Source organism: Odontesthes bonariensis, chromosome 22, assembly GCF_027942865.1.
Source record: "Odontesthes bonariensis isolate fOdoBon6 chromosome 22, fOdoBon6.hap1, whole genome shotgun sequence".
NCBI lineage: Eukaryota > Metazoa > Chordata > Actinopteri > Atheriniformes > Atherinopsidae > Odontesthes > Odontesthes bonariensis.
Window position 1 is genome coordinate 17,057,857 of NC_134527.1, and position 27,128 is coordinate 17,084,984.

A 27,128-nucleotide genomic window follows, 5' to 3' on the forward strand; every position below is an offset into this window, starting at 1 on the left:
TGGATAACAACGGTGCATTTATCATGTGGAATTTCCCTGAAGAATTAGATGACGGTTTCCAGTGACAGTAATTTTTACTCAAATTAACTTTGTGGTCAAAAATGCCGCCTAATCTTCATCACACAGTAAACTATTTTCCCCAACCAGTCTATGATTGTGCACTGTTCAAATAGTATGTTGTGTAGGATAATCAGCTGCAACCGTCCTGAGATTCTCTAGAAATAACCAGACAATAATGCTTTTCAAGGTAGTGTTTTTTTTTTGTCTTTTAATTCATGGAGGCAGAACCATGACAAAAACAAAAGAGATGAAGTGTTAAGTCTGTAGATGGAATAGTGAGGAGACATTTAAATTGGTATAAGTTCAGATGGAAGAAACATATCAGTTCTGAGTTGTTGTTTTAAAAAACGAACATCAAAAAAAACACATCAGGTTGACTTAAATGACTGTTGGGACATTAGTATTTTTAATCAGCACACTTAAAAGCTAAAATAAAAGGGGTGTTTACAGTCATTTAACAGGACAGCACACTGAGCACTTCATCTGCATTCCTTCAGGAGCTCTTAAAGCGTGTAGGGAGCAAGGGCCACATTCCAAATCAGGTTATGCCATTCTCGACCTTGTTTGCCTCTCAGTTCACCGTTAGTAAGAGCGATGACTAACCCTCATTAAAACGGGCTGGGCCTGGTGTCGATGCCCTGCAACTTACGAGCTGAGCTCCTCTGCAATCTATTGATTACAGTGACAAAACTAAAGATAGAAAGGTTTCTCCGGTGTGCCGCGTCTTCCCTGCACACTGGATACACGCAGGTATTCAGTGCTCATAGCCTTTAACTAAGGAGCGTTGCGAGACAGGATTGATCGTGCGGCTTTGCAACAGTGCTTTCATGCTCTCCATAATTGGCCACGAGTAGCTGAAAGCGCAGTGTGGCATCAGTTCCTAAAAAAGTGGTTTAGAAAACCAGAGGTTCGCGGTGCTACCTCACAGCAAATAATCGTGGCTCAATTTACTTTGTGGAAAAGCACAAAAAGGTTGGAAGGAAAAAAATAAAATAATAAAAAAAAAAAAAACTAAAATGAGATGTGTAATCTCACAATATGTGGCGCTGCTGCCGGTTTATGACGTTCGCATGGACAAAGAGAAAATCAAGGAGAGAAATCCAAAACAAAGCCAAGCTCAAACAAGCAGAATGAAAAACACAAACTTCCACATTCCTTCATCTAAAGACGTATGGCCAGAGGCGGGTCCACTGAATTGAGCCTCCACTAATGAACAAGCACAACGCTCGCTCGCAGCCCGGGCGTCACTGAACCTTCGTGGACTACACTTAAAATCAAAGGTTCTGACAGACCGTCTGCAGCTTTGTAGCAATGCATACAGATTAATGTGGTTCACTATCCAAAGAGCAAAATATTCATGGCTGTGTGAACAGCTGGTAGGCAGAGGACGCAGAGATTTCAAAGCCAAACATGAGATGAGAATAAGCTTGAACATATTGAATGATTCAATTAAAAACTTTTGTATCATGACTCCTTTAGCATGAGGACATAATCCTCTCAAAGTAATGATCGTAGCTCTCTTGGTCTGCCAACATGTAATTACATGAGTGCAGTTTCAGGGATACAAGTAGTATTGATAGTTCTCACCGTCTGAATTTACCGCCTGTGAAGTGAGACGGTCCAAGCTTCTTTCTGCATGGACATTTTTTTTTTCTTTCCTAAAGACACTTCTGACATAGTTTCGTACAATCCCAATACATTCTAGTGGTTACAATGGTTAAATAATACTTATAAAAAAAAAAAAAAGAAAAGAAAAGTGGGATAAAACCCTACTGTCTCACAGCAAGTGTAGTGGACATGCATAAGAGACCAGGTGGAGTGGACAAGACGGATCGCATCGCTCACTCCGAGCTAAAAGCCTCTATCAATTAAAAACCTTTATCCGATCGTTTTTACAATGTATACAAAATTGGCACACACTAACAAGGAAAACAGGTTAATAAGCCGGCGGCAAATTATATCAAAAGAACAAAAAGCATAACTGCGTGTGAGTGCGGCTCGCTCGAAGGGTGCAATGACAGAGGACAAAAAGCAAAAGTGAAGAGAGGCAGAGGCCAGCCTTAAGGACCGATCCAACATTCTCCAATCTAGGACTCTGTCTTTTTTTTGTTTTTCTTTAGGAAGGAGGGAGTGCGGAACTTCTTTTTCTTTTTGGAGGGGGATTTGCTGGGAGACTCGTCGCCCTCCTGGTCTCCAGCGTCAGCAGGTTCCTCCCCCTCGGCTGCGTCTGCGGTGGCAGGCTCGGGGACGGAGTCTTCGGCAGGAAGCGCTGGAGCGTCGGAGGGGTCGTCGGGTGTTAAATCTGGAAGGGTCTGTCTCAGGGTGGCTGCGTCGCTCTCATCCTTATAGGTCTGTTCCGGCAAGGACTCTGTTAGGAGGAGTTCAGAGAGAGTTACTGATCTCAGAAGAGAATCTGATGGATCTGCTTACACGACAGCTTACTGGGAAAATCACTCGCTTGGGTAAGCTGTAAAATCCACACCTTTTTCAGCTTGAAAAGCATCAATTTGTCACCGTAAAAGCCAAAAAAAATAAGCCCAAGACTCAAGACTCTTGAGACTTAAAAAGGGTAAAAAGCCTGACACTTCAAAGGGCAAATGTTTTACTAATAGCCAAGAGTACAACCATTAAAAAAATATATAAAAAATATTAATAAAACATAAACAAACCTCTAAAGTAATGCACCTGACAGCTCAACTTGCAACCTTTCCTCAGATCCAGAACCAACCCAAGATCAACTTTTTACACATACAGTAGCTGCAAAGCTTCTCTTCACAAAAAGGCAATAAGCGGCACAACACAGTTCTCATTCATCAGGACTTCCTCTCCCTTTCCGACATCCAAGCTCGCACACAGCACTTTTTGTGTTACCTTCATTTATACAGGCAAATCTTAATGAGCGCAGTTCCCTTGCTCATATGTACCCTGTGTACAAACAAAACAAAGTGAAACAGGAGTGACAATCCACAACATAGAAATAGATTTTTTTTTTAACCCAAGAAGATTTCGACAAAGCCACACAGGTGAGTCACGATGGGGGGGTAAAGCTAAATTAATTCAAACCTGGAGCAGCACTCAAAAAGCAATAAGTTGCAAATTAACAACAGGAGCCGCAGAGTCTCAGACAGCGATTAGTGCATTTTAATCCAGCTGCTGGCAGCAAAGAAACCCAAGTACTGATGTTTTTGGGGAAGGTTTTGCATTTCTATCTTCAGTTCTGAATAATAAATATAGGTTTCTTCCACCCTCAAATGTTTTTTTTTTTTTTCTTTTAATGAGAAACTCGATGCAGCTTCATTATTCTAGTAACTTAAACGTAGTTCTAATGCAGAGGAGAACTGCAGCTTACATAAGTTTTCTGAAACGCTCGTCTGTCTGTCTGCAAGATTTAACAAACACTACCAGGCCAAAGTTGGTGGAGATGTGGAGAATGGACGAAGGAAGCCAATAAAATTTTTGGTGCAAAATTCCGTGTTGTAAAAATACTCCCAACAAAAAAAAAAATATTGGAAAAAAAAAAAAAAAGATATGCTGCATCCAGAGGGTCAGCTTCAGTCCAACGGACGGCATCCAAAACACTGCCACAAGCTGCTACACTGTGCAATCAGCTGCCAGTCAACAGATTTAGTCATTTTTAAATACAGCTCTCATGCAACAGAGACTGCTGCGAAACAAGAAAACACTATGCATCATCCTCATTTTACAGCTCACAAGTCTGTCAGAACAGAGACGAGGCCGAACGGCACAGATGGATAAAGTGGAAGCTAAATCAACACACAGCCGGGCTTCAACCACGTGTCAGGAAAAACCAACGGCAGCCAGTCGGGTTGGAAAGCCACACTTAAATAAAGCTCTGATGTACCTGGTAAAGGACTCGCCTGAAAGACAGACATTTTCAAAACGTTACCTGATGTTTTCTTTTTTTAAACAAAGAAAGATACAGAAGAAAACAGTGTTCAATAAACATTTATAGAGTGTGCATATGTGCAAGAGAGGTTGGTTTATAGGATCGTGAATAACTGGCAGGAAGGAAAGAGAGGTTATCTAACGTAAAAGACTGAGCAGGTTGTTGAAGTTTACTTCAGGAGCTTCTTCCACTTTGATTAAGTCATTATCATTAATCTTAATGGGGAAGTAAACTTAGACTTCAAGGAAAACTGCCTCAAGGTAACCATTTCACTATTGTACTTTTGTCATTTTAAAGTAAAAATTGAAACGGTGAACACAAACTGCGACAGAAAGAAGCTCTGAAATTAACTCCACCAAACACAAGTTAGAAATTCAGGAGAGTTTAGAAAAACCACGTGAACAGTCACAAACCCCAACAAACGGGTTAGTTTGGACCACAGACCAGCTCTGCTACTGAAGCCATGCAAAGAGAAAAATGGTAAGAGAGCAAACACAAGCGTGGAGGGTGAGCGGTAATCAGGAGGGTGGCGAGGAGGTGGAACAGTACATACTTACTATGGCAACAGGTACTCTTTTGTATTTCCATCTCCTGATTGAAATCGCAGCCACAAAGAAGAAAAAGCACAAGTAGAAACAAATGTCTATGCAGGTCAAACCACAGGCACTGTGTTAAATGAAAAAAATAAAATATATCAAATAAAAATAAAAAAAAAAACACATCAGAAGATTTAAAAAAAAAAAAAAAAAAAAAAAGAAGAATGGTTGGGAACCATTCTTAGTAGACTCCCAAAAGGGATGGAGAATGGAAGTGAAGGGGGATAGGAGATACCGTCCAAAGATATGAATTATATCACATTTCTGATATTAGATTACACCCACATTCAAAGACACTCATCCCCTCTCCCCCTCACACTGACTAATTATAGCCGTCTCATAAAGCCGTTTAATAAAATGGAGGACTACTAATTAGAATTTCTTGTTTATAAGGCCACTTCTAGTAGGTGTAATCCAATGGTAATAAAGACCAAGAGGGAGAAAATAAAAATAAAAGCCTGCCCTGTGGTCCATCAAAAATTTAAAACTCTTTTTTCCCCCCTACTCAATATGTCCCCATCTGAATTACCTGACATTAAGCAATTAGATCTTTGGTAGAGTATTTGCCCTCATAGTTTTCCACTGCTCATACCAAAAAAAAAAAAAACCAAAAAAAACCTCTTGGCCTGTTATTACAGAAACACAGCACGAACACTTAGTTCGGAGTAGTAATATTAAATACCACAACAACAGAGCCCACGACAGACAGGCAGGTGGAGAGGAAAGAGCCTCTGCGTTCCCCGTGTAGTTCATAGAAACACACCCAAGCCAGAAAACTGGAGAAACCCATGCCGAACCAGGCAGGACCAGGCCGCTGAGGCCAACATACCTTCTTCCGCTCTGATTGGGGTGCTAGGTGGTGTGGACGTGGGTTTGGGGCCTTTGGCCTCCTCCTCTGACTCTACTTGTTGCTCGGGATCTGAAAGAAAAATCAGTAGTAAGGAACCATCTACCCCAAATAAATCATTAAATAAAATAGCTTTCAATATTATATATAGTTGTAATTTCTTTTAGCCAATTATTTACTGAAAAGCCACATTTTATATCACTTTGTCCCAACACCAAAAACAGAAGGGAAGATGAAAAAGACCCAAACCAGGGAAAAAGCTTTAACACTGCAAACTTATTCAAAACACTTCCCACTAAATCAACCTTAGGAGGAAAAGGGGAGAAAAGAAAAATCGGATTAAATGATTAGGTTTGACTGAAATTAGGAGGGAGAGATGACACCAACAGAGATAAAAAATAAAATAAAAAAAGGCAGGTTAGCAGGAAGAGAAGGACCATTATTTGTTTTCTACACATGGGATGATCTGATTGGATGACTGAGCTCAGATGCAGCTTCCTCAAAAAAGTAGAACAACCCTTCACTGCAGAAGCACTTTAACACAGGGAGAGAGAGAACTCAAATAGAGGGATAGTTTTAATAATAGAATGAGCTCGACTTGATTTATAGCATCCTCTCCCCTCAGCTCTGTCCAATCAAACTGCAGAAAGCTATCTGATCTGCCAGAGCTCTGATGCCTTTGGACAAGACATCAGAGAGGGGTGGGTGAAGGGGAAAACAATCAAGCAAAGGCTTCAGAGACTGACATGTGGGTGGGGAGGGTGCTTGCGCATGGTAAAACATTGGCAGCAGACTCCCAACCCTCAGAGAAAGGAGAGGAAACAGCAGGCAGGGATTCCCAGACGCCCAGTGGAGTGGTATGTAGTAAGAAGGGGCCCGGGGCTGAGCAGGGAAGGTTGGGAGTGGAAGGCCATAGTGTAGGCTAGACTCCATTCCATCTGGTGTACCTGGAGCCTGATCTGCCTCTGCTGCCTCTGCCGCCAGCGGCTCCTTGCTGAGGGCTCGCAGCACGGCACTGTGGAACTCCTTATGTGGTGAATCTGGAGCTGACAAGACCTCTTCTGCAGTTGAAAAAACATCATCTGCTATTGTCCCTGCAGAGTCTGCGCCACTCGGAGCTGGCTCAGGCCCTGCAGACAGGCTCTGAGAGGAGGCGCTCTGCTCCGAGGCTGGTGTGGGAGCTGGAGTCTTGGCTTTCTCTAAGCTGGGGGAGTCACTTGAATGTAGAGGTGTGGAGACGGAGGCCTGACCCCCTTCCACCGTCCCAGGCTCTGGACTTGGTACACTGGAGGCTGATCCCTCCCTAAAATCGTCTCGTCCCTGCACTATGAATCCATGTGTGCAAGTGTGTGGAGAAATAACATCATAGTTTTGCCAGTCTGAATTTCATTGGGATATTGCATAATTGCGCATGAAGGTCGGTACTTTAAAAAGAAAAGTTTTGAGTAACAGCTTATGAGAAAGGTCGACTACAGGCGATAATAAAACACTCCCCTAATGTCAGCCATTACATGTCCATCCGCCACCTACCGCTTTCAAATCTGTGAAACCTAGTTAAGACTAAACGTTGCATGTGAGATTTGCTACCCCGAGCTCACATTTGTAATTTTCTTAAGATGCAACTTCCACTTCAAACAAAACTGAATAATTAAAACTAAACAGCCACTAAATTATGCAATTAAAAAGAAATAAAGTAGGATAGTTTTTTTTCCATGACAACGTGTTGAAATCAATTTCACGTTCTCTGCCTTTACCTTCACTTCCTTTCTGATTCTTCTCCACCTCTCGGCGGTATTCCTCCAGCTCCTGGTCGGTTTGTTTGGTGAAGGGGTTGGGACCCTGCTTGCTGACGATAACCTGGGGCTGGTACTCCTTCTCGATGATGGCCTTGGACGCGGTCACAAGCTCGCCCTTCAGGACACGGAGGAAAACAAAACAAGACGTCAGGGGAGAAATAGATTCCATTTAGTGAAAACTAGGCAGAATATTTCATATGCAGATGACTGACCGCACTGGCCGAAGATTTTTCAGTTTGAAAAACGATTATCAGGTAACAGACGGGCCGAAATTTCAGAACAAGAGCTGCTGGTTTGTCTGAATTCAACAAAAATCTCAGGTTGAAAAAGGGAAGAAAAAGAAAAAAAAAGGTATATTTTTTTACAGAAAAGAGTAGCATTTAATTTCTTTGCAACTTTAAACAGCAACGCACAGTCAGGTTTGAAAAACAGTCCAAACCAACAGTCCAACCCTGAGAGTCGTCGGTAAGGGTTTGTGGCCTTCGGACAATGACGGCAAACTGTAGTAAAGAGCATCTTGGAGCAAAAACATTTTACTGAAATCTTTTCTGCAGACAGCTTCACGGCAGCAAGTTACACTGAACATGTGTCAGCATCAACCTGAAATGTCCTCAAAAGCAAAAAAAACCCAAACATATTAATATGAACTGCATACAAAGGATCTAAAATAAACATGTAGGAGAAAAACAAAAACAAAAACAAAAAAACAAGTCACCCTACAGATAATAATTTGAGGACAATTTTTCTCATGCATTGACTTCCTCTGTTCAGACTCAGATATCAAGGGTATCAGTCCTGGATATCAGTCCTGCAGAGGACTGATGATGTGAACAACACAGTTGCATGTAAAGGTTTGGGCACCTCCTGGACAAAATTTATGTTACAGTACATTTCTTCTAGCCCCGACCCAAGTTTAATTATTTTTCCTTTAGTAAAATTTTAGGAAAGGATGCTTTCGGCTTCAGCTCTCATCTCTGTCATCTCCTGCCAACCAAAAATTTCAAAGCTTCAAATCATCTACTCCAACTATCAGCAGCCATCGAAGCAGTGGCGTAAGACCCTGAAATGAGGCAACATAAATGACAGCTTGCTAAGTAATAAGGGAGTGAAAATGACCAAGATCGGCGAAGGTCAAACTGTGCATTAGAGGATCGTGAAAGCTCTGAAAGAACTGCTTGAAGATTCACTCGAAAGGGCGAATCAAAACCCATCCCGACCCTGCGAAGAATTCAGAGAGATTCTGCAGGCTTTGGAGTGATGGGACGGTGCTCTACTGTGCAGCAGCACTTCACAAAAAAAAAGAAAAAAAAAAAAAAAAAAGTGTTATGGGAGACCCATCGGAAGATCACACCTCTCCAAATGATAAGCATCAGGGTGGACTGTTAATACTGGCTTTGCGTTGCAGCCAGTGGCAAAGGGTGTGAAATGCAAAGTAACAGTTAGAATGGATTCAGTACATTTAAAAACTCAAGCGATGAGGCCATTTCTTTTTGTATAAAAAGGTAATTTTGCTTGAAATACTAAAAGGAAGGTTTCATTTTGAACTTTTGGACAAATTTTACTTGACTTTTTCCCCCCCCCACAGTAAAATAAATTTTGACCAGGGGTGCCAAGACGTTTGTATCCCACTGGAGATCAAAATATTGGAGACTGGAGCAATAAGTACCTTTCTAATTGATTTAGCAGGACTATAGGACCCCTCGGACACATCGAGGCCATCAATAGTGTCTGTACAGTCAGACAGAGGGGCATCCTGCAATAGCAAACCCAGTGAGGGGAGCACAACCGAGCACATTCAGTTTAGCAGTGCATCAAGTAGTTGTGAAGAAGCTCTGACATTCACATACACACCATCTTTCACACACAAACACAAAGGGAGAAAGAGTGACAACATGGACTTCTGCAGAGAGTAAAGTTTTGCATGATGCAGTTCTGCCTGCTCAACTAGATGCATTTATCTTTTGGGGGATTAACATCTCAGTCATTTTTGAGCTTAGTGGCTTCCCACCTCTGCACTCACACACACAATGAAAGTACATGCAAAGAGAGATGGCTCCGGAAAGAGACGTGTTATGAAAAGCATGGCAGCAGTGGCGCACTTTGCAATGAGCATGCACTGTAGGAGCAAACCATCGACACAAGGGGGTGCTATACGTTACGTGGACTACACCAAGAGTATGACATGCCAGAGCCTCTTCAGGTGTTCCTATTAGGTTTAATTCTACCCAAAACTTAAGTCTAAGGAATACTTAAAGGATCTGTAACTAACTGCTCATGTTCTGCTCCTCACAGTGTTCGGGTTGAACCTTTCCAATCCATTTTAAAACTGAGTAAAATGCTCCACAGTAACGGAAGGGTGAACCATGCAAACAAACCACTAAGTAAGTTCCCATGACCCACATATTTTCCTCTCCAAAAGAGAGAAAAAAAAAAAAAAAAAAAAAAAGAGCACATGCTGAAAAAAAAAATCTGAAAAAAAAAAAAAAAAAAAAAAAAAGGACTACAATGGGGATTTTGTTTAGCATTACATGAGACCAAAATCACCAGCTTTGCCTGCCGACAGCCAAAATGAGACAAACCGAATAAAATGTGAAATAAAAATACAATATTTTTATATGAAATAAAAATCATTATGAGTATGGACACAGCCTGAGCTGGCAGGTCTGGAGAGCAGCAAACTACTCACCTGCAAGATTGACATTCTGTGCTGTGGTCAAAAAATAACGTCACAGTTACAAAGTCACCCCATGCTCTGGTAAACAACACGGAGGACGTGTTTTTGCTCTCCGATATTGTCACTTTGTACCAAGTGATGTAAAAGAAGATTGCAATGGATAAAAAATATTTTGTTTGTTTCATCACAGCTCAGTGTCCAGGATAAGTCCATGCACAGAAACTCAAATTGAAGCGTCTTTATTTAAGAGCAACTCCAGACCTGGACTGAACATATAAAGAAAATTTGATTTTAATTTGGCTGATCTCAATAGAAAATGGAGTCAACGACAAATAACAGATACATATTCATCTCCAGGTCAGGAGCAGCGATGCATTTAAGTGCTGAATCCAGTGACTGACCTGATTGAAGGTGCGTTCCACCACACTGCCGGCACACAGAAGCTGAGACTGCGGCCCTGCTGTCGTTATGTCCTGCAGGTTCTGCTCCCGGATCTAGAAACAACATTTTAACTCGTAAAAAAGATGCTTCCATGTGAACGAGGAAGCTACTGCCACCAGTTAAGAGTCCAAACACAAGAAAGGTGCAATACCTTATTTCTCATTTCCAGGACTTCCTTTGGATTAGTGTTCATCGGGATGAACTGATTGGCTACGGCAGACTGGCGGAGCCCATCCTCCTTATTCCACTGTAAACACCACGGAAAATATTAGAAACGGCTAACATCAGAGACACCGACATGAACACAAAACACAGAGATATATTCAGACATAATACAATGCAGGCTTCACCATACAAAAATCATGCGGGAAACAAAATTGACAAAGTTGGATGACTGTTAAGAAAGGTCTGACATTGAAAAAAAAAAAAAAAAAAAAAAAAAAAGTGGACCAATGATGATGAGGCACGTTTGGGAAAGTATGTGCGCACTTCATTTAGGTTGTTAGAAAGTTGGTAATAAAGCAGGAGGCTGTTAGACGTATGCAACATCTTTGGTGCCCGTTTACACAGCCATAATAACGGATGTTATTTCTCACTGACGCAGAGTATTAAGGCTGCTCTGATAAATGACAGAAACTTAAGTACGCACTCACTTTTGCGCCCCCATTGCCTCTACAGGTCACCTCCAAACAGCAGGTTTTAGACGTGTGTGTATGCATCCAGGATCAGTGTGATTAAAAGCAACAATAACCCAAGGATTCATGTTATAGATGAGCAGTATAGACGTGTCAATGCTAAATTCCAAGAGGTCTCAGATTAGCTCAGTGTCAATCATTGTTCATTAACTGCTAAATAAGTGTGCTCCCTCCCACACTGTACTCCTATTACAGTCATCATTACAGACCATCTCCGCCTCCCTACACACATGCCGAGTGTATCAATATGCCATATTAATTATGCTATAAATGTAAGAAAATCTCTGAGTGTTATCATTGCACTTTAAATATACATTTCATTGTGATACAGATGCATTAATAGTGTTATCCTGAATGATTTTGGTCATAATAATTTGGTAGTTTGGAATTAGAAATGATTTTCTTAAAGAAATCCCAGAGATGACACCGAGTTTGTCTGTCTGAGGTGGTTGTTATCAGTCACATACAGATTAAAAACGGCTGACAGAGTTTACACTGCGTTTATGTCCCAGAAAAATCATCATCATTGATATACTATCTAAATAAAATAAAAAACAAACTAACAGCTTCACACTGAAAATCAACTGAAAAACATCACAGGATGAGAAAAAAGGTCACGGAGGTGGCAGGGAGACGTGAGGGGCGGGTGGTGACAGGAGGTGGGGGAGAAGTGAGAGATGGCTGACTGAGACGATGAGGTTGGCTTACGAAGCGAGAGTGGGGGGTGAGGGGTGAGCTGGCATCACCAAAGTCATTTTCCAGGCTGATACACAACAACAAGGACGACAGAGATAAGAGAGAAACACACCCGAGAGCAGTTGACCCGTTTTGGGACAAAAAAAAAAAAAAAAAGAAAGAAAGAAAAGCCATCGTCACAAATCTACAAACTAAGAGCATCCTTCCTGCAGAGGAAGGCACCTGTTATTGTCTAGCTAAATAAAAAGTTCCCTTTTATGTGTACTTTTTGTAAACCTGGTAATGCTCAGCATTATGAGGGGGAAATCTGCACCCGTTTCTTGCACCGAACTGAATGAGCAGCAGGTGAAGACAGAAAAAAAAACAAATCCTCATGCAAAATGTTTCGTTCAACCGTTTGAAAAAAAAAAAAAAAAATAAAAAAATGCAATTCGCGGTGGAAAGCGGAAGCTCATGACTTCATTCCAGTATTCACTCCAAGCTTGGCTGGTTACCGGCCAAACCTGGGGCTAGATGGAGAAGGGAATCTGGATGGGAATAGCTGGGTTGGGCTGGTTGAGTATGAGATGAACATGTAAACACGATATACTCACTGAGAAAGAGTCTCACAACATAACATTTTCCTACTTTCCCAACAGGAGATAATTGATTCAAAAGGTCAGGTCAAATTTTATGGGTTTTTTCTTCAATTTTTCATTATCATTCTTTTTCTTCCAAGACAAATCCACTCATGCAGGCCTAGGGGTGTTCAAAGCCACTTTTGAAATAAAACTGAAACCGGAAATAGAAAAGAAAATAATAATAATAATAAAAGGCACCACGGACGTGCAACTGGAAGCAGTTGCAAGTGTTTGAGACAAATGAAAAAGAACAAAGAACAAAAAAGCACAGGCTGCATATCTGTCTTGCCAAAGAAATGTTTGCTTTTCTGAAAAACCTTCATTTTTAATCAAATGTTTGGAAGACTACTATTCCGGGGGAAAAAAAAAAAACAATATTCTCACAGACATGCTACCTTCCTCCTTTGTCTTCTGAAACATGTAACAGATTAACTGAAAACTCCACAAAGCAACCCGACATGTTAGTTTGGTACATACAGCCACTAATCTCCCTAAAACTCAATTTTGCCTGAAGCAACAAAGTAAGCCGACGTCAAGATGCAAAGAGGAAAATTAAGTGTTAAGGGGGGTGGTGAGCAACAGTGTGGACAGCAGCAACATCAACACGTCTTGCCACATTCACCTGCCTACCTGGGGACTCATGCCACACCCCCTGCTGCTCGCTCCTCTGGGAAAAACATCAACACCAACAATGCATTTCACTACTACACATGCAGTAGGGCATGCTGTGGGCAGGTGGCCTGGCATCGTGAAGCATCAGGAGACCAGAAAGAAAACCAATCACAGCTGTGATTTTTACAGAGAGCGTCTACAGTAGAGGATAGACATCTGAAATTACAGATTGACTGAGCCAAAACAGGCCTAAAAGTAGTAACAACCAGGATTAAACCGAGTTTGTAACAAGCGGTTCTGTCAAACATTCAAGATATTTTCTTCAGAAAATGGTCTTTCCCTCCCCGACCCTCAAGATGCCGACCACCTACTAATTTCCACCAACAAGGTAGCTGTAAAATCTATACTATGAACAATAAGGTAGGCACAGACCAAGCAGTTGGTTATACAGCTTGGCACGCAGACACCGGACGAGAGAGACTGCAGCAAGGGTTTGACGTGATCATGTGTTATGTTCGTCCACACCTTAGGCTTCGACTTGGGGCTGCTGCCGTCGGGCCCGTCCTCGCAGGGCTCGTCGGGGCGGCCGCTGGCATTGACCCAGCGGGTCTTGTCACGCTGGCCGCGCTGGAAGCTGTGTTTCAGTGGGGAGCGAGCACCGGAGTCACTGTCCTCCCCGTATGTGTAACCACCGTGGGAGGAGGAGGCGAGCTCCGCGTCACTGTACTTTTTACCTTTGTCTCGCAGTGCCGGGCAGCGGTAAGGATAGCCCGTCCTGTAGCCCTGGAGAGAGGGAAGAACAAAGAGCAACGACAGAGCTTAGAAGATGGCTAATAGAGCAAACATTCCTAAGCTTGATATAACAGGATACTAAAGAAGTTAATTCAGCGCTGGTACTGTCCCACAGTGAAGGAAATGATTTTAGTTTTTGGCCAAATTGAGGTGAAACTAATTTAATTGACTAAAGACCGTGATAAAAGGATTAATTTAATCTCCAATCCACAATCTTTTAGATCCAACACCAGCAGTTATGCTACAAATGTTTTTATGTTGGCACCTAATGCATTTTGTGTATCATCAACTGAAGGTTCCAACAACAGCACATGAAGTATATAACATATTCCCTCAGACGTTAAACTGCAGTGTTCCTAAGAAAACGAATGGATGTCTGAACCCCTGCTTTGCTGCCACGCTGGAGAGTGGAATTAGCAGTGACCCTTTATAGAGTGGCTAATAGTCAGGGAACGTCCTTCCGAGCCAAGTTATCAGAAGTTGACAAGGCTCTCAAACAATGGGATTCTCTGTTGCTACAAGCACTCTGCACCTCCGCACCCGTAGTGTTCCCTGAATACACTTCAAAGGGCATTCAGCATCCAGATCGCTAGCCTGATTAACATAGACTTTCAAATCTCTTCGAGATTCTGGTCTGACCAAGACCATAACGAATACGATTCGAAATGGCCTGGTCAACCCGCCTCCCTCGGGTTGCTACTGGTTGTGGCCAGAAAAGGCTGTGCCTAAGCTTAAGCCAATCACACCAATCTTTCCTCTGACGTATGATTTAGCTACCAGCGGGGCTAACTGGTAGATTAAACTCTTACCAAAGCCAGTAGGGAGCAAGGCGAAAACGTCTTTCCTGTCAAGAAATGATTCAAGGGCTGTTCTTTGCTCGATTTTTAACGAGAATCTCCCGTCGAACACTTTCATTACAGCATCTACAGCAGTGTCAAAAGCTTGACGCTGCTCCATGTTGATATTGAATGAAGCGCTTCCGTGTACAATCCATGGGTTGAGTGGCAGTTCAACTACGACACTATCTTGAACACGCCTCTACCCTGGGCCGTTGGCGCTGCTCAAAGTTGATTGCTTCCCAACAAAGTGGGTGGAGTTCCCATTTTTTCGGGAACTCGAATCCACCTGAATGAGCAGTTTGCCTGAGTAAGTGTAGCAGAGCCGAAGGTGTTGCGTCACTGCGAGGGCGGAGCCTGGGTACCAGATCGCAAGATGCACTGAGACAATGTGGAGGTCAGCGTTAATGCCCGCACAAGTCTGAGCAATAGCTAATTAGCAATGCAAACGGTTCTGGACATGGGGTTTATTACAGGTGGCCTGGATGAGTTTATTGGCAATGTTGCTGTGAATTAAATAAAGTTGTGGTGCTCTGCCCCCGTTTTCTAATCTACCAAATCGACGCATGACTTTCTGATTTTTCAATAACTGTAAAATAGAAAAATAGAATAACAAAAAAAAGTCGGTGACAGAAAACATTTGATTAATGCAACCTCCAAGTCAAGTCGTAACGCAGGTAATAACTCTCCAATCTTGCTACAAGTTAACAGCTAAAATCCCTTCTTCATTATTTACCAAGTTGTCGAGCATTCTCATGAGGGCCTCAAACTCTTGCTCCCCAACTTGCCACTTGGGGTGCGTCGAGGACCCATCGCCAGCAGGCTCAGGGACCCGTGGGCGTGACTTGTACTTTGCCGGGTCCAGCATCACCAGATTGTCTGGCCCTCCAGCGCTGGCCAGTGTTCTCACCTGGGAAACATTAAGGCGGTATACAAACAGGGAAAACCGCAGAAGGATCCAGAACAGAGGTGGAAGAAAACAAGACGTGGAAATGAGCACATACACAGAGACACGAGACGAGACACACAGGTCAACACAAAGAAAGACAAACAGTCATGAAAGATGGAGACAAGGGACAATCCAGCCGTTATGAGGATGCAGACAAACATGGTGCCAAATACAACAATCCAAATGAAACCCAAGATTAAAATGGTTTGATAAAAATGTCTTTATGCTCGTGGCTGCAGCCAACTAATATTTCAGATGAAGTTGCCTTTATAAAGCCGAGTGTGACCTACCTGAATCTCACAGGCAGTGACCAGGTTGTGGATGTAATAAAAAGCCTCCTCCACCGTTTCTCCTACTGAAACCAAGCCATGGTTCCTTAGGATGAGAACCTGAGACGGGGAAAAACAAAACAAAACAAAAACTCAGCCGCAGAGCCAAAGTTTCTCCTTTTTTTTCCCTTACAAATCACACAGCTGTTACCTTGCTGCTAGGCCCAAGGTTCTTCTGTATCAGGGTGCTTTCTTCCTCATCCACCAGTATGCCATGGTAGTCATGATAGGACACGTCACCCAGGGACAGCGCCTCAGGCGAGATGGGCAACAGCCCACATTTCATGGCTGAAACCTGAAACCAAACGCACGGTGTCATGTGACGTGACAAACAGTGATGGGACGGTTTAGTTTTTGGTAAAAGACGGCGACATGTTCCGTACCGCAGCACCGGCCGCTGTGTGTATATGTACAATACACCTGACATCGGGACGTGATGCGTAGATGGCAGAGTGGAGAGTGAAGCCGGCCTGGTTGACTCCGAGGTTGGTGCTTCCTCGGTCCACTATTTCCCCTTGAAGGTTTATCTTCACCTGCAGGGCGTGACAAAGCAAAGCTGCTGTATGGCCTTGTTGCGATTCATTTCATGAACAACTTACGGATTTAAAAAAGAAAACAGGTGGGGGCATAGTGGCTGAAACGTAAAACTGCAGAAGAAAAGGCTTGATTTTCCATTCAAGATGAGGGCTGATTCTTACCAGACTGGAAGCAGTGACCTCACTGTAAAGGAGCCCAAAGGGGACAATAAGGAAGCGCTCCTGGTCTGAGTTCACCCTGACCTACAACAGCAGGCGACAAACATGTTCAATTAGGTTATTCCATAGAAAGTTCCTCAAACTGAGCTGAACCAAATAAATGAATGCTGTCGGTCGACACAAAAGCATTTCTTTCCAGCTCAAAGAATGAATCAGAAATGCAAAGAATGAAGATACTTGACAAAATAAGCACTGGTTTAACAGAATATGCTGAACAAGGCAGAGAAAATGTTACATGCATTGAAATACGGTCAAAACTGGACAGTAACATCCAAGAATCTAGACAAAATTTTTGTTCCTGAAATGAGTAAAATATCATCTGTGACATGTGACACTTCATTTTGCAGCGAGGATATAGGAAACGTTTTCTGATGACTCCTCCAGGAAGAGGATATTTGTGATGGTGTTGCATTTCCCAGTTAAAGAAGAGTTCAGATTCGCCTTGTAGCAGTCCTCCAATCAAATGTCCTGCACAGTTTTCTTAGCCTGACAAAACCCATCATAATCTCAACACTTTCTGTTAGGAGGGCTTTTATAACAATATCAATTAAGAAACCAGCTACTTGCAAGCAATCATCCGGTTATCATCCTGCAGGCATCAATTGGCTACTGATTGTTTGGAACATATTTGAAGATTGAACATCTAAGAAGCTTGAAATTTTGCATTATTTGACCTTTTGCAATTATGATTGTGAACAGAGGTCAGAGATCTTCGAAAAAATAAATAAATAAAAATACCTTGTTGAGTGTCCAAACCTTTTTAAATGTAACACTTAAAGAACAACCTTAATGACCTTTATCTTCAGCAAACTGCTGACCGACTGATCCTGCAAGATGGGGCCAATTCATTTATAAAGGGAGAATGAATGATCTTACTGTGAGGTGGTTGTAGATGAGCTCGGACCAGCCGAACAAGTCAGCGAGACGATAAAAGGCAGCCAGCTTGCAGCGGAGCAGCTTCTCGCCCTTGTCGTAGGAAATAGAGTCTGAGCCACGCAGATCATTGACAGGAGTCACCATCCCCAAACCTGAGAGAAGATACAGAAACACCGTGTTCAGTTACAGGACAGAGGATGATAACTGATATTCATTAGGTTACATGAGGAGAGGAGAAACTATTAAGGGCAAAAGCTGACAAAAAAAACACTGGGTTCTTTCTCCCAAAATTGATTCTGACATCTGCTGCATTACTCATTGTGAGTCCAGATGTAGCGGGGCTGGGGTCAAAAAGGTCACGCATTTTCGTTCTCTTTTCTGCTTACTCATGTTGAGCGCTGCCATGCCTCCTTGTGGTGCAGCGGGATACATGGAGGGCATGCTGGTGGTCATGAAGTCTGCGATCTGCTGCAGCGCCAGCAGGCTTGTGGGGGTCTTCCCCTTCTTCAGCTGATCCTGGATCATCGTCTCCAGCTCGTCGCAAAACGCCTGCCAGTCACCGCGGACACAATGTCAGATGGAAACGCACAAACGGAAAGAAAAAAAGTCAACAAGTTTGAGGTGATTTTGGGACCTAGAATTGCAAAACTGATGTGCTGAAACTTAGGAAAAAAAAAAAAACATGATGAATGTTACATAAAGCTTTTTGACATTGTTGATATAAGCACTCATGTTCATGGATCAGAAAACTATTCAATGGTATATGTGGCTGTAAAAGAAAGCACACAAAGAACCAAAGGTTAACAACTATAAATAAATAAATAATCCATGTATGGACTGTTTGCAGACTCGGATACATCAGTGTTTTCAACAGGCCTTTAAACAGAGCCTCTCTGTGTCCTGAGTGTTCAGCTGGTCACAAACGCATTGTTTAATGCGGAATAAACAGGATCAGCCATGTGATGCTGAGAGGGCTGCTAACTGTGCTCTAAAGCGGAATGTCCGTGTCTAAAACTTTTACTGGACGTTTTGCATCATCTTAGAGTGCAAACAGCGTGCAGAGACATTCCACTCAGTCAGTGCACATGCACAGTGAAGTTGAGCTGCGGGCAGAGTGGACCTGCCTTGTTAATTGGATCACTGTCCGTGTCCCAGTATAAATGGATGGGTGGGGAATGAAGTTGCTGACTGAAGAACACCGTAATGAAATTAAAACCTAGGTTTCCCTCTATACTTTGTCTGTAACTTTTTGCCTATAATCAAATTTTCAATCATTATTTTTAACATTTAACGCAATGGAAAGCCTTAATCTTCCTCTCCGTCATTCACATTAATGTCAGCTGTCCCGCTGCTTCTCCTGTACTCACTGAACTGCGGTGAAGCAGAGAGGTAAAGTCCTCCAAAGAAAGAAACGTAACTAACGCTTGACAAGTACTGCATCATTTTGCCAGTAATCCAACCAACATTCATCCCATTATTTTCATCCACTGTGTGTATTAAGTGGAGATGGGTGAGAAAGACAGAGAGGAGTGCAGGGCTGAACTGAGGCGTTCCCAGAGGTCTACGATAGTAGATTTCATTATTTCGGCGTGTCAAAAATATGTTTGGCTGACAACTATTTGCTTTAAATGGCGACTGCCTGTTGACCAGGAAACAGATTCATGAGGAAAGGCGGGTGTGTGCTCGCAGGGCTGTTTTGGTGACGCTCTGCCGGGGAACTTAGCCACATTTTATCCATGATGTGGCTATATGTACACCATATAAATAAAGATAGTGTTGTACAATTTCACAATTGGAAATCTAAACCGTTCTAGTAAGTACTGTAGACCTAGTTTCACAAAAGTAAGCACACAGTCCCCTTGGGGTTACCCTTCCTGGTCTCTCTTTGGTATATTCCAGGAACTGTGGAGCATCAAAGCAGAACACCTAAATCAATAAGTGTAGTCGACTGTAAACATGCAGGAGTAATTCGACCTCTGGTGTTAGTCCAGCTTTGAGAGCTTTGATTGGACTCTTGTTTTGGTCTAACCCCCCCTCAGAGTGTCTTGCAAATATGCTGACTCACTGGGCTCTGTAATATCATGGAAACCCTCTTCCTCTGCTCCATCATGTTGAAATCTTGTCGCAGGTCAGGCGCCATGTTCCTCTCCCTTTGGTACTCTGGGCTGCTCTCATCCACCCGGTCAAAGTACCGCTCCTTGTGTGGGGCAGTGGTGGGAGGCGGGGCCGTCACTACTCCGGCACCTGACTCGCCGTTCATCCTGGGTTGGCCTCCTGTAGCAGTAACAGAAAAGAGGACTGTCATATATATATATATATATATATATATATATATATATAGATAGATAGATAGATAGATAGCACAAATACAGGCCACCCAGAGTCACAATGAGAATATTTAAGCCAACTCCTTTGTGAAAGTACAAAAAAGACAAGAAAAGGATAAAGCCATCTGACAATCCATTATGCAGCTGTTTTAGGGCTGATGCATTCTTGCATTTAAGAGCACATGCCAATGTTTTTTGGCACTTGTTTTACAGCAAACACCTTCAAAGACTTTAACTGATAACCGATTATCAGTTATCATTGGTCAATGATAATCAATGTAGAATAATGCAGTTGCCAAACAGTTAACCATATCACTGTCCTTATCTTTACTTTGCTTAACCATCTGCTTTGGAAAAGAAAAGGGTTTGGTTTCATGTAGATTAGAAAAAGAAAAAAAGTTGATCAGATTAGGGACAATTAGATACTGATAAAATGCAAGTTCTCCGGATAAGTGGGGATTGAAATATTGCCAGTCATCAAACCAAAAAGCCAACAACACACGCACACACACTCCCCTGCTTCCTGCCAGTCATGTGGCCCCTCTTCCCTGCTCAGAGTAGCTCTCATTGATTTCCATTGTGCATTTCCTGGAATCACAACAACATTCAACTGTCAACGCTTGGCAAAGGAAGAGAAAAAAAACAGAAAAAAACCCCCACCAGTTTGACACTGGTTTCTTTGCCTGAAAACTATCAAAACTTACATTTTTTTCATTACTATGCAAGTGTCGTTTTTCCTTACGTCATGCTGTTGACTTCATTTATGCAGTGGAATGAAGAATTAAAACGGCTTAATGGTAATCACTGACAGGATTTAGAGCCGAAAAATCGAACTGAGAGCAGATATCTCATCCATTTCAGTCCACCTGCTCGAATGAGTAGTCTCCATCCGTCTATCACGGCTCAGGCTACTCGAGCTCAGGCTCTGAAGGACCCGGCGGGCAGGCTTACGTGGGGAAATGTGCACATCGAATAGTGGGCGGTGCCCTCACAGAGACTGATGCAGCCCATTAGTGGCATCAATACAAATGTGCGGCCAAATTTCCCATGACAACTGCAGCCTGAACACCAAGCATCCAGTATCACACTGGGAGCCGACAGACCCTCTCAGTGGTTCTGTCAGTTTTATTTGTGTTCGGGGACTTCCCCGCAACAACAAAACATTTTCACAAACTTCGAGACAACCGCTTTAATCGGAACACCGCAGTAAATGGCGTAGCACACAGACAGGATGCATCAGATACATCCTGTTTTTTATTAGCAAACAAGATAACTGCAAGCTAAACACGGAGCTCCCAGTTATTGACTGAGAAATAAGAGCATCAGCTATCAGACCTGCGCCAAAAACCCATTAAGGAGAGAGACCCGGTCTGACCATATTAATAATGCAAGAAAGTCTTCTCTTGGTTAGTTTGTTTGCTGAAAAATTCAGCAATGAAACAGGGAACGTGCGTCAAAGGTAGACATGAAGTTTCCAAAATAACCTTTAGGTCGCATTGAACAGACATGCCACCAAAGGTCTGTTAGGTGCAGCCTCACACATACCGAAGCTGCTTAATGCTGCAGCGTCTGCAGTTCATCGACTGACCCATGTCAGCATCGTTCATAGGGAGGTCTTAATGATTCCAGACTGCCTGTCAGATCGCATTCACTTTGCAGCGACTTGCTGTCGAGCTAAAAGCTGCGCTTGGTTGTTCATGCTGGTGTTTATTGCTTGGGGCAATGAGGTTGCTAAAAAGTCTCAAGTCTGCTGAAAACAGGACAAAAAAAAGTGACAAGACTTCGCAGGACCGAACAATCAAGCCCTTTCTTTTCCCACTGACCTTTGAGTGTGGAGAGAAGAATGTACTTGTTCAGACACACATCTGAGAGGTGAAGACAGGGGTGTCAGCATTTTCACTAATGTATTCCATTGTGTAACAATGAACCAAATAAAAGGACTTGTGTGCTCAAACGGCAAAGAATCAGGACCAGCAAATGCAAACTGGAACTTCTGCTATACCTACAGTACAAATACAGGGTGAATCAAGTATTTGTTGAAGATCTAAAGCCACATAAAGGAGATGGGGGGGGGGGAGCTGCTGGAAAATACTGGAGAGCTCCAGAAATTCCTTAGCTTTCTAACTGCCTGTTATAATCACCTTTATGCGAGTATAAACAAAGCTTAAAAGGTCAAGAAGGGGCATCTATCATTTTAAACCTGGGAAAAAAAAAATTATAATAATCCACTAATAGGATTAAATGAGGCCACTTCGGCAGCCATCTCAAAAAGCATTAGTTTGAGTGAAGTCACTTTCCACTACACTAAAGTCAACTGAATCAATCCAGCTGCAGCATAACAGACAACAGCGTGATCTCCAATGCATATAAACAAAGCTGAAACTAATTATCAGCCCTCAGAGTTGTTTATTTCTGATGGAAATGGAAGGAAAGAACCATGGACGCAGGAAGTACAGAATGTTTTCATTTCACCAGAATGCCCCCGCTCTCATCCCTCCTCAGAAATGTAGGTGCACTGGGCTCGACTACACCCCCCACTCCTGTTGAGAGTGCGATTACTATGGAAACTAAACCCATTACCATGGAAACACAGGACACCCGCTAAAGATTATTGTTATGTAAGAACAGCTGTAGGCCAACAACTCGCTGCAAGCCAGTTCGTTTCACAAAAATAGACGTCATCAAACAAACGTGTCACTCATCTTACATTAAAACCAAAACATGTCAGGAACTTGGATTCAGTGAGAGGGAAACTAGGAGCGTCCGATGCTGCGGCTCATGTGTAATCCGACAAATACTGGGGAGTTTATGGCTACTCTGCCGGTCTTGACCAACGTTAAGGGCCCTGCAGGTTTGGGGAGGCCACTTGTAGGACAGTCATTAGTACTGAATTCTGCAATCACAGAAACTTTCCTTCTGACATTCTGAATACACATGTTCCCTTGGTGCAGACCAGAGATAGAAGGACCGAGTTGACACAAAGCTGCAGAAAAATAGCAGTTACTGGTAGGTTCTGACGAAAGCCCAGCGTCGGACTTTAGTTCATCTCCGATGAGAATGACTGCAGAATCCACTTGTGTGATTTTTGGATGCTGCTATAGCGAGCCTGCTACCAAAAACCTGAAGATGTGTTGCAGCAAACAGTGTGGGTGTACAGGTTCCCATGTTTAGAAAGTGCCAAATGTTTGGTCTGATTGTAGTTTTTCAAATTCTCGCTGGATGACTACTGTTTTGAACATCACTTAAATGCATCGTCACATAGGATGTGATGAAGCAATGACGAACAGAAAAACAGAGTTGAGATCATGTATAACAAAGACTAACAAGGTTTCTGTTTCCTCTGTGTGTGCCCCTATATGAGCTCTAAACCCCACCACGCACTGGTTCATATTTCAGTGTTATCTCAATTTCCCATTGAGAGACGGAAGCTTGCGCTGAAAACATCTTTTCAGCATGACCCAGCTATGACTAAATGGTCCGTTTTATTCAGTCCAAAAATATGACACCCTAATGAGTGTCACTGAAAAGAGCATTATGTGCATTTTAGAAAAAAAAGAAACCAAGAAAAAGACGGCCCTCAAAGTGCTGCTGGTCTTTCTGGGCTCAGCTTTAACGCCTGCGAGTATGTGCAGTTGGTGTTTGAAGCCGTTTTCGGGCATTCAGCAGAAGCACTCAGACGAGACCTCTTTATATCTCAGAGTTGGATGCCTGTCATTACTGGGGTGGAAGACTCCAACAGCTACAGCTCACATGTTACTGTGTGCACACAGTCTCTAACTACTAGGACCGGTGGGAATGCATTAGGTGTCATGTTAGCACTGCCCGTGCACGGTCTCTTCTGGAGCACACGACTGTAATTAGCGTGCACAGAGAAGACCCTGTTATTTACAACATGAGCTAGCGGCAGATAAACCGAAGCAGTGTTTCACAAAATGAAGAGGCAACAATACGCGTGCATATGACTGACGTCACTGGTCACTTAAAGGAAAAGAGACAGAGGAATAAGGTTTTGTAGCAATACTGCTGATCAGACCGAAATTGTCTTTAATAATAATGTAAAACATCCCCATAGCACACAGATTTGAATATTAGAATATCCCTTTTTGCCTGCATTTCTAGTAAACAAAAAAACATGTGGCTGACAGGCTCAGCATGTATCCATCCCATATCTTGGCACATATTTAATCCAGGAGGCAGCACAGATGCCACTGTGGTCCAGGAGACTACAGAGGGCTTTACATTCATCTCGTCGTCACTTCCAAGATACAGAGATAAACTGGTGAACAAGCTGCTGCGTCCTGCTTAGGCACGGACAATGAAAAAGGAGTCTCAGAATAGAGAACAGAAAAAGCTAAAAAAGAACAGTTTAAAGCGGTGTTGGATGTTGTTACATCCATGCGTTTATCAACGGTTGGTTCGTCCAGATTAAGTGTCAATTCTTTAACTAGAAATGCAGAAGAAGAGGGTTGAATAAGGCGGTGTGTTAAAACCGCAGCCAGGTGGACTTCATATGGAGGAAAACATGAAATAATCAACATGACAGAAAGTGTGATGTGCACCAGAAAACAATGGAATCATGACATTTAAACGGCCAGTATTACAACTAAACGCTGCGAGCAGATATCTGGTAACAGTCCAGTATATACCGCTCTAAAGCATTTAAACATATGTGCAATATATATCATCCCCTTTTCCATGCAGTGTACATTCTCATGTGCAAGGCGCTCGGCTATGAAGTGTTTGCTAAATGGAGACACGACCGGTGACACTATCTGCATGGGAAAGTATTATCTGTTGCCAACTGAAATGGCCGCTCGGCTACGTTACTGTGCGAGTACCGATGAGTTTATGTGGGTGTCGCTCGTCATATCAGACAGAATCGCTCGAGGTACAGTCTCCCTGGTCCCACACCATGAGCAATCATGTGTGCATCTGTGTAGCTTTTGACCCAGACATAATGACGTACTGTGTCCTAAGTTGAGCCTTAATGACCTCTCTGGTGCAAAAGCAGCCATTTGTGACGGATTGCTTGTAGACCTCTGGCTTTACAAAAAACATTAACCTGACACACACCACTAAGTGAACACATGTGGAGAGGAAGGAAGGGTAAAGTGAAATAGAGAGACTGGAGCTGAAATGAGGAACACATTTTCAGCTGCACTGCAGTCGAGGGTGTGGGCGTGTGGGGAGTGGGAGTTAAACAAACACAGAGCTCTGTATCTACAGTGAGTGTGTATGTGCGGTAGTATGGTGTGTATTAAGGGTGGCCACGCAGATCCAGGCTGACAGAGCCGAGCTCCATCCTTAGGGACTTTTAACTCATTCTAACAGAATTAGCGAATCCAGGGAGTTGCCATCGTTTAACACACAGCCTCACACTCCATCTGAGCAGTTTAGCTTAACCAGTTCCCACATAAATGAGAGGGGGAAGGGACTTATAGCAGACTTCAACAACAATGTAAACAGAAAACCAGCTTTTGCAGTTATGGCCTGTGGTTTGCAAATAAACTTAAGGAAATCTAACAGACAACAAAGCCCTTCCAAACATTAAAATCGCTGCACTGCTTGACAATGAGCATCTTTATTCGTACCACCCCTTAAAATTCACTTCCAAACATTCCCATTAGAATTAAGAACCTATTTCTACACCTTTTAAGTCTTCAAAAATCCCACGAGGACACTGTCGAATATCTTATTCTATGTGACCATTACCAAAACACCTGAAGGTGATGAGTTTACCACCAAATAAAAGGGTGAAAAGCAGCAAAATGGTCACATTTGGGTGGCTTGGAAAAACTAATACTCCAGAGATCAATGCGCGACCGTTATTGTTCATAAATTTGTGCTGCACGGTCATGCAAAAAATGATGGTAAAATGATAGATTTCTGCACAAGAATGGCACTTCTATTTCTATGTTAGTTGTCAAAACAAAAACACAAAACACATTTGCAGTGTGGTCCAAGTTCGACTCCTGTTTCTAATCATAATGTGTTCATTTTTATGCATTTATTCAATACAATGATGGGAATTCTGTCTGATCCCTTGAAATCGTAATATGTTGTTTCCTTCTGTACCGATTTGCAGAACCTGCTTACAGTTTAAAAATGAGTGTGCGCGGATTTCTTCATACAGGACATGCAGCTCTTTGACCTAGGACAGGAAACTGCTCCATCACCAAACAGCTGCAACTAAAATGTACCCAAACACACCCAGGCTTGAAGAAAACACCTCCCCTAGTCACAAGAGTCCATGTTAAAACAGCAAAAGTAGGTAAGAGTACGTAAAATGCAAAAATGATGCCACCACAGGCCTGCTCGGGTAGCAAGCTAACGGTACTTAAAAGCAGAAGACTTCGGGTTCAAAGTGTGTGCCCTCGGCTGTCCGTTACAGCGACCGAGCGGAGGTGAGTTCATTAAACCAAAGCACAGCACGGAAATAATTGTTCTTCTGTGTGAAAAGGTGCACAGCAGCCGGTGATCGGGCTCCCCCGCTCACGGGCAACACATTAGCAAAACAGCTCACCGCTGAAACACAGCGAGAAAGACCACGGAGCAAACATTTAAAAAAAACACATGGGCCGTATTACACCTGACAAATACTGCTGCTGAAAAATGCGAAGCATATCGATTAAATGATGGCTTACCCTCTCCTTAATGTGGTGGTGAAATTAAAAACAAAGGCGGACGAAGGGTTGGACGAGGGTTTTCAGTGTTTTTATCCCTTATCCTGGTGGTTTCAGTGTGGGTTTATCTCTCTGCGTTTGTCCTCGCTCCGCCCATCTACCATCATCCCACTTGGGTGCGGCAAGAACTAATCTACGGCTTACTATTGGTCACCTAGAAGCACGTGACAAAAGAAACTATAGTGATTGGAGCACAAGATATTAGCCCGCCCACTGAAAGGAAGCTAGAGCTTTTTTTTTTATTTCCGTGCTAAAACTTAAATTGGGCTAAAAGGTGTGTGGAGTGAGTCACATGGTTTCATTTCGTGCTAAACTGCATATTATGTTGATTTATAAATTATATTTATATTAATATTTAGATAGACGTTTGAGTTCTTAGTTGTCTTCATAATGCACCAAATGTTTTAAATGTCTGGACTGCAGGAGGTCTAATTGAACATCCATACTTTTTTACTTAAGGGCTGTGCTGGTGTAGTATATGCAGATTGTGGTTTGCTGTTGTTGCTGATATCCTAGTAAAATCCCCTCTGATGACCCTTGCAGCTGATAGTGGCTTCACCAACGGTTGGGGGTGAGAGGCTGACAGGTTTTAAAAAATGTTAAAGCAGGTGGTAAGTGTAAAGGATTTTTTCGGAAC

General features: G+C 42.8%; 1 protein-coding gene across 14 annotated transcripts; it reads right to left on the bottom strand.

Moving 5' to 3' along the window:
* Positions 1–248: 248 nt before the first annotated feature.
* On the bottom strand, positions 249–26,589 carry add1 (adducin 1 (alpha)). 14 transcript variants are annotated; one of them, XM_075456464.1, is made up of 20 exons: positions 26,453–26,589; positions 19,547–19,755; positions 17,868–18,030; positions 17,482–17,633; positions 16,549–16,629; positions 16,234–16,383; positions 16,002–16,145; positions 15,812–15,910; positions 15,309–15,482; positions 13,377–13,727; positions 10,473–10,568; positions 10,282–10,374; positions 9,893–9,913; positions 8,873–8,959; positions 7,165–7,321; positions 6,358–6,735; positions 5,393–5,482; positions 3,923–3,938; positions 2,932–2,985; positions 2,341–2,428 (listed from the first exon to the last, which is right to left on the bottom strand). In XM_075456464.1, exons 2-19 carry the CDS (start codon positions 19,739–19,741, stop codon positions 2,934–2,936), a joined length of 2,499 nt encoding a protein of 832 aa, XP_075312579.1. In that variant the 5' UTR covers positions 19,742–19,755; positions 26,453–26,589; the 3' UTR covers positions 2,341–2,428; positions 2,932–2,933. The 14 variants fall into 14 exon arrangements, with proteins under 14 accessions (XP_075312575.1, XP_075312574.1, XP_075312585.1 ...); XM_075456467.1 differs by lacking the exon at positions 2,932–2,985 and adding an exon at positions 4,525–4,558 and having other exon boundaries at positions 2,369–2,428; XM_075456465.1 differs by lacking the exon at positions 2,932–2,985 and having other exon boundaries at positions 2,304–2,428.
* Between the last annotated feature and the right edge of the window lie 539 nt (positions 26,590–27,128).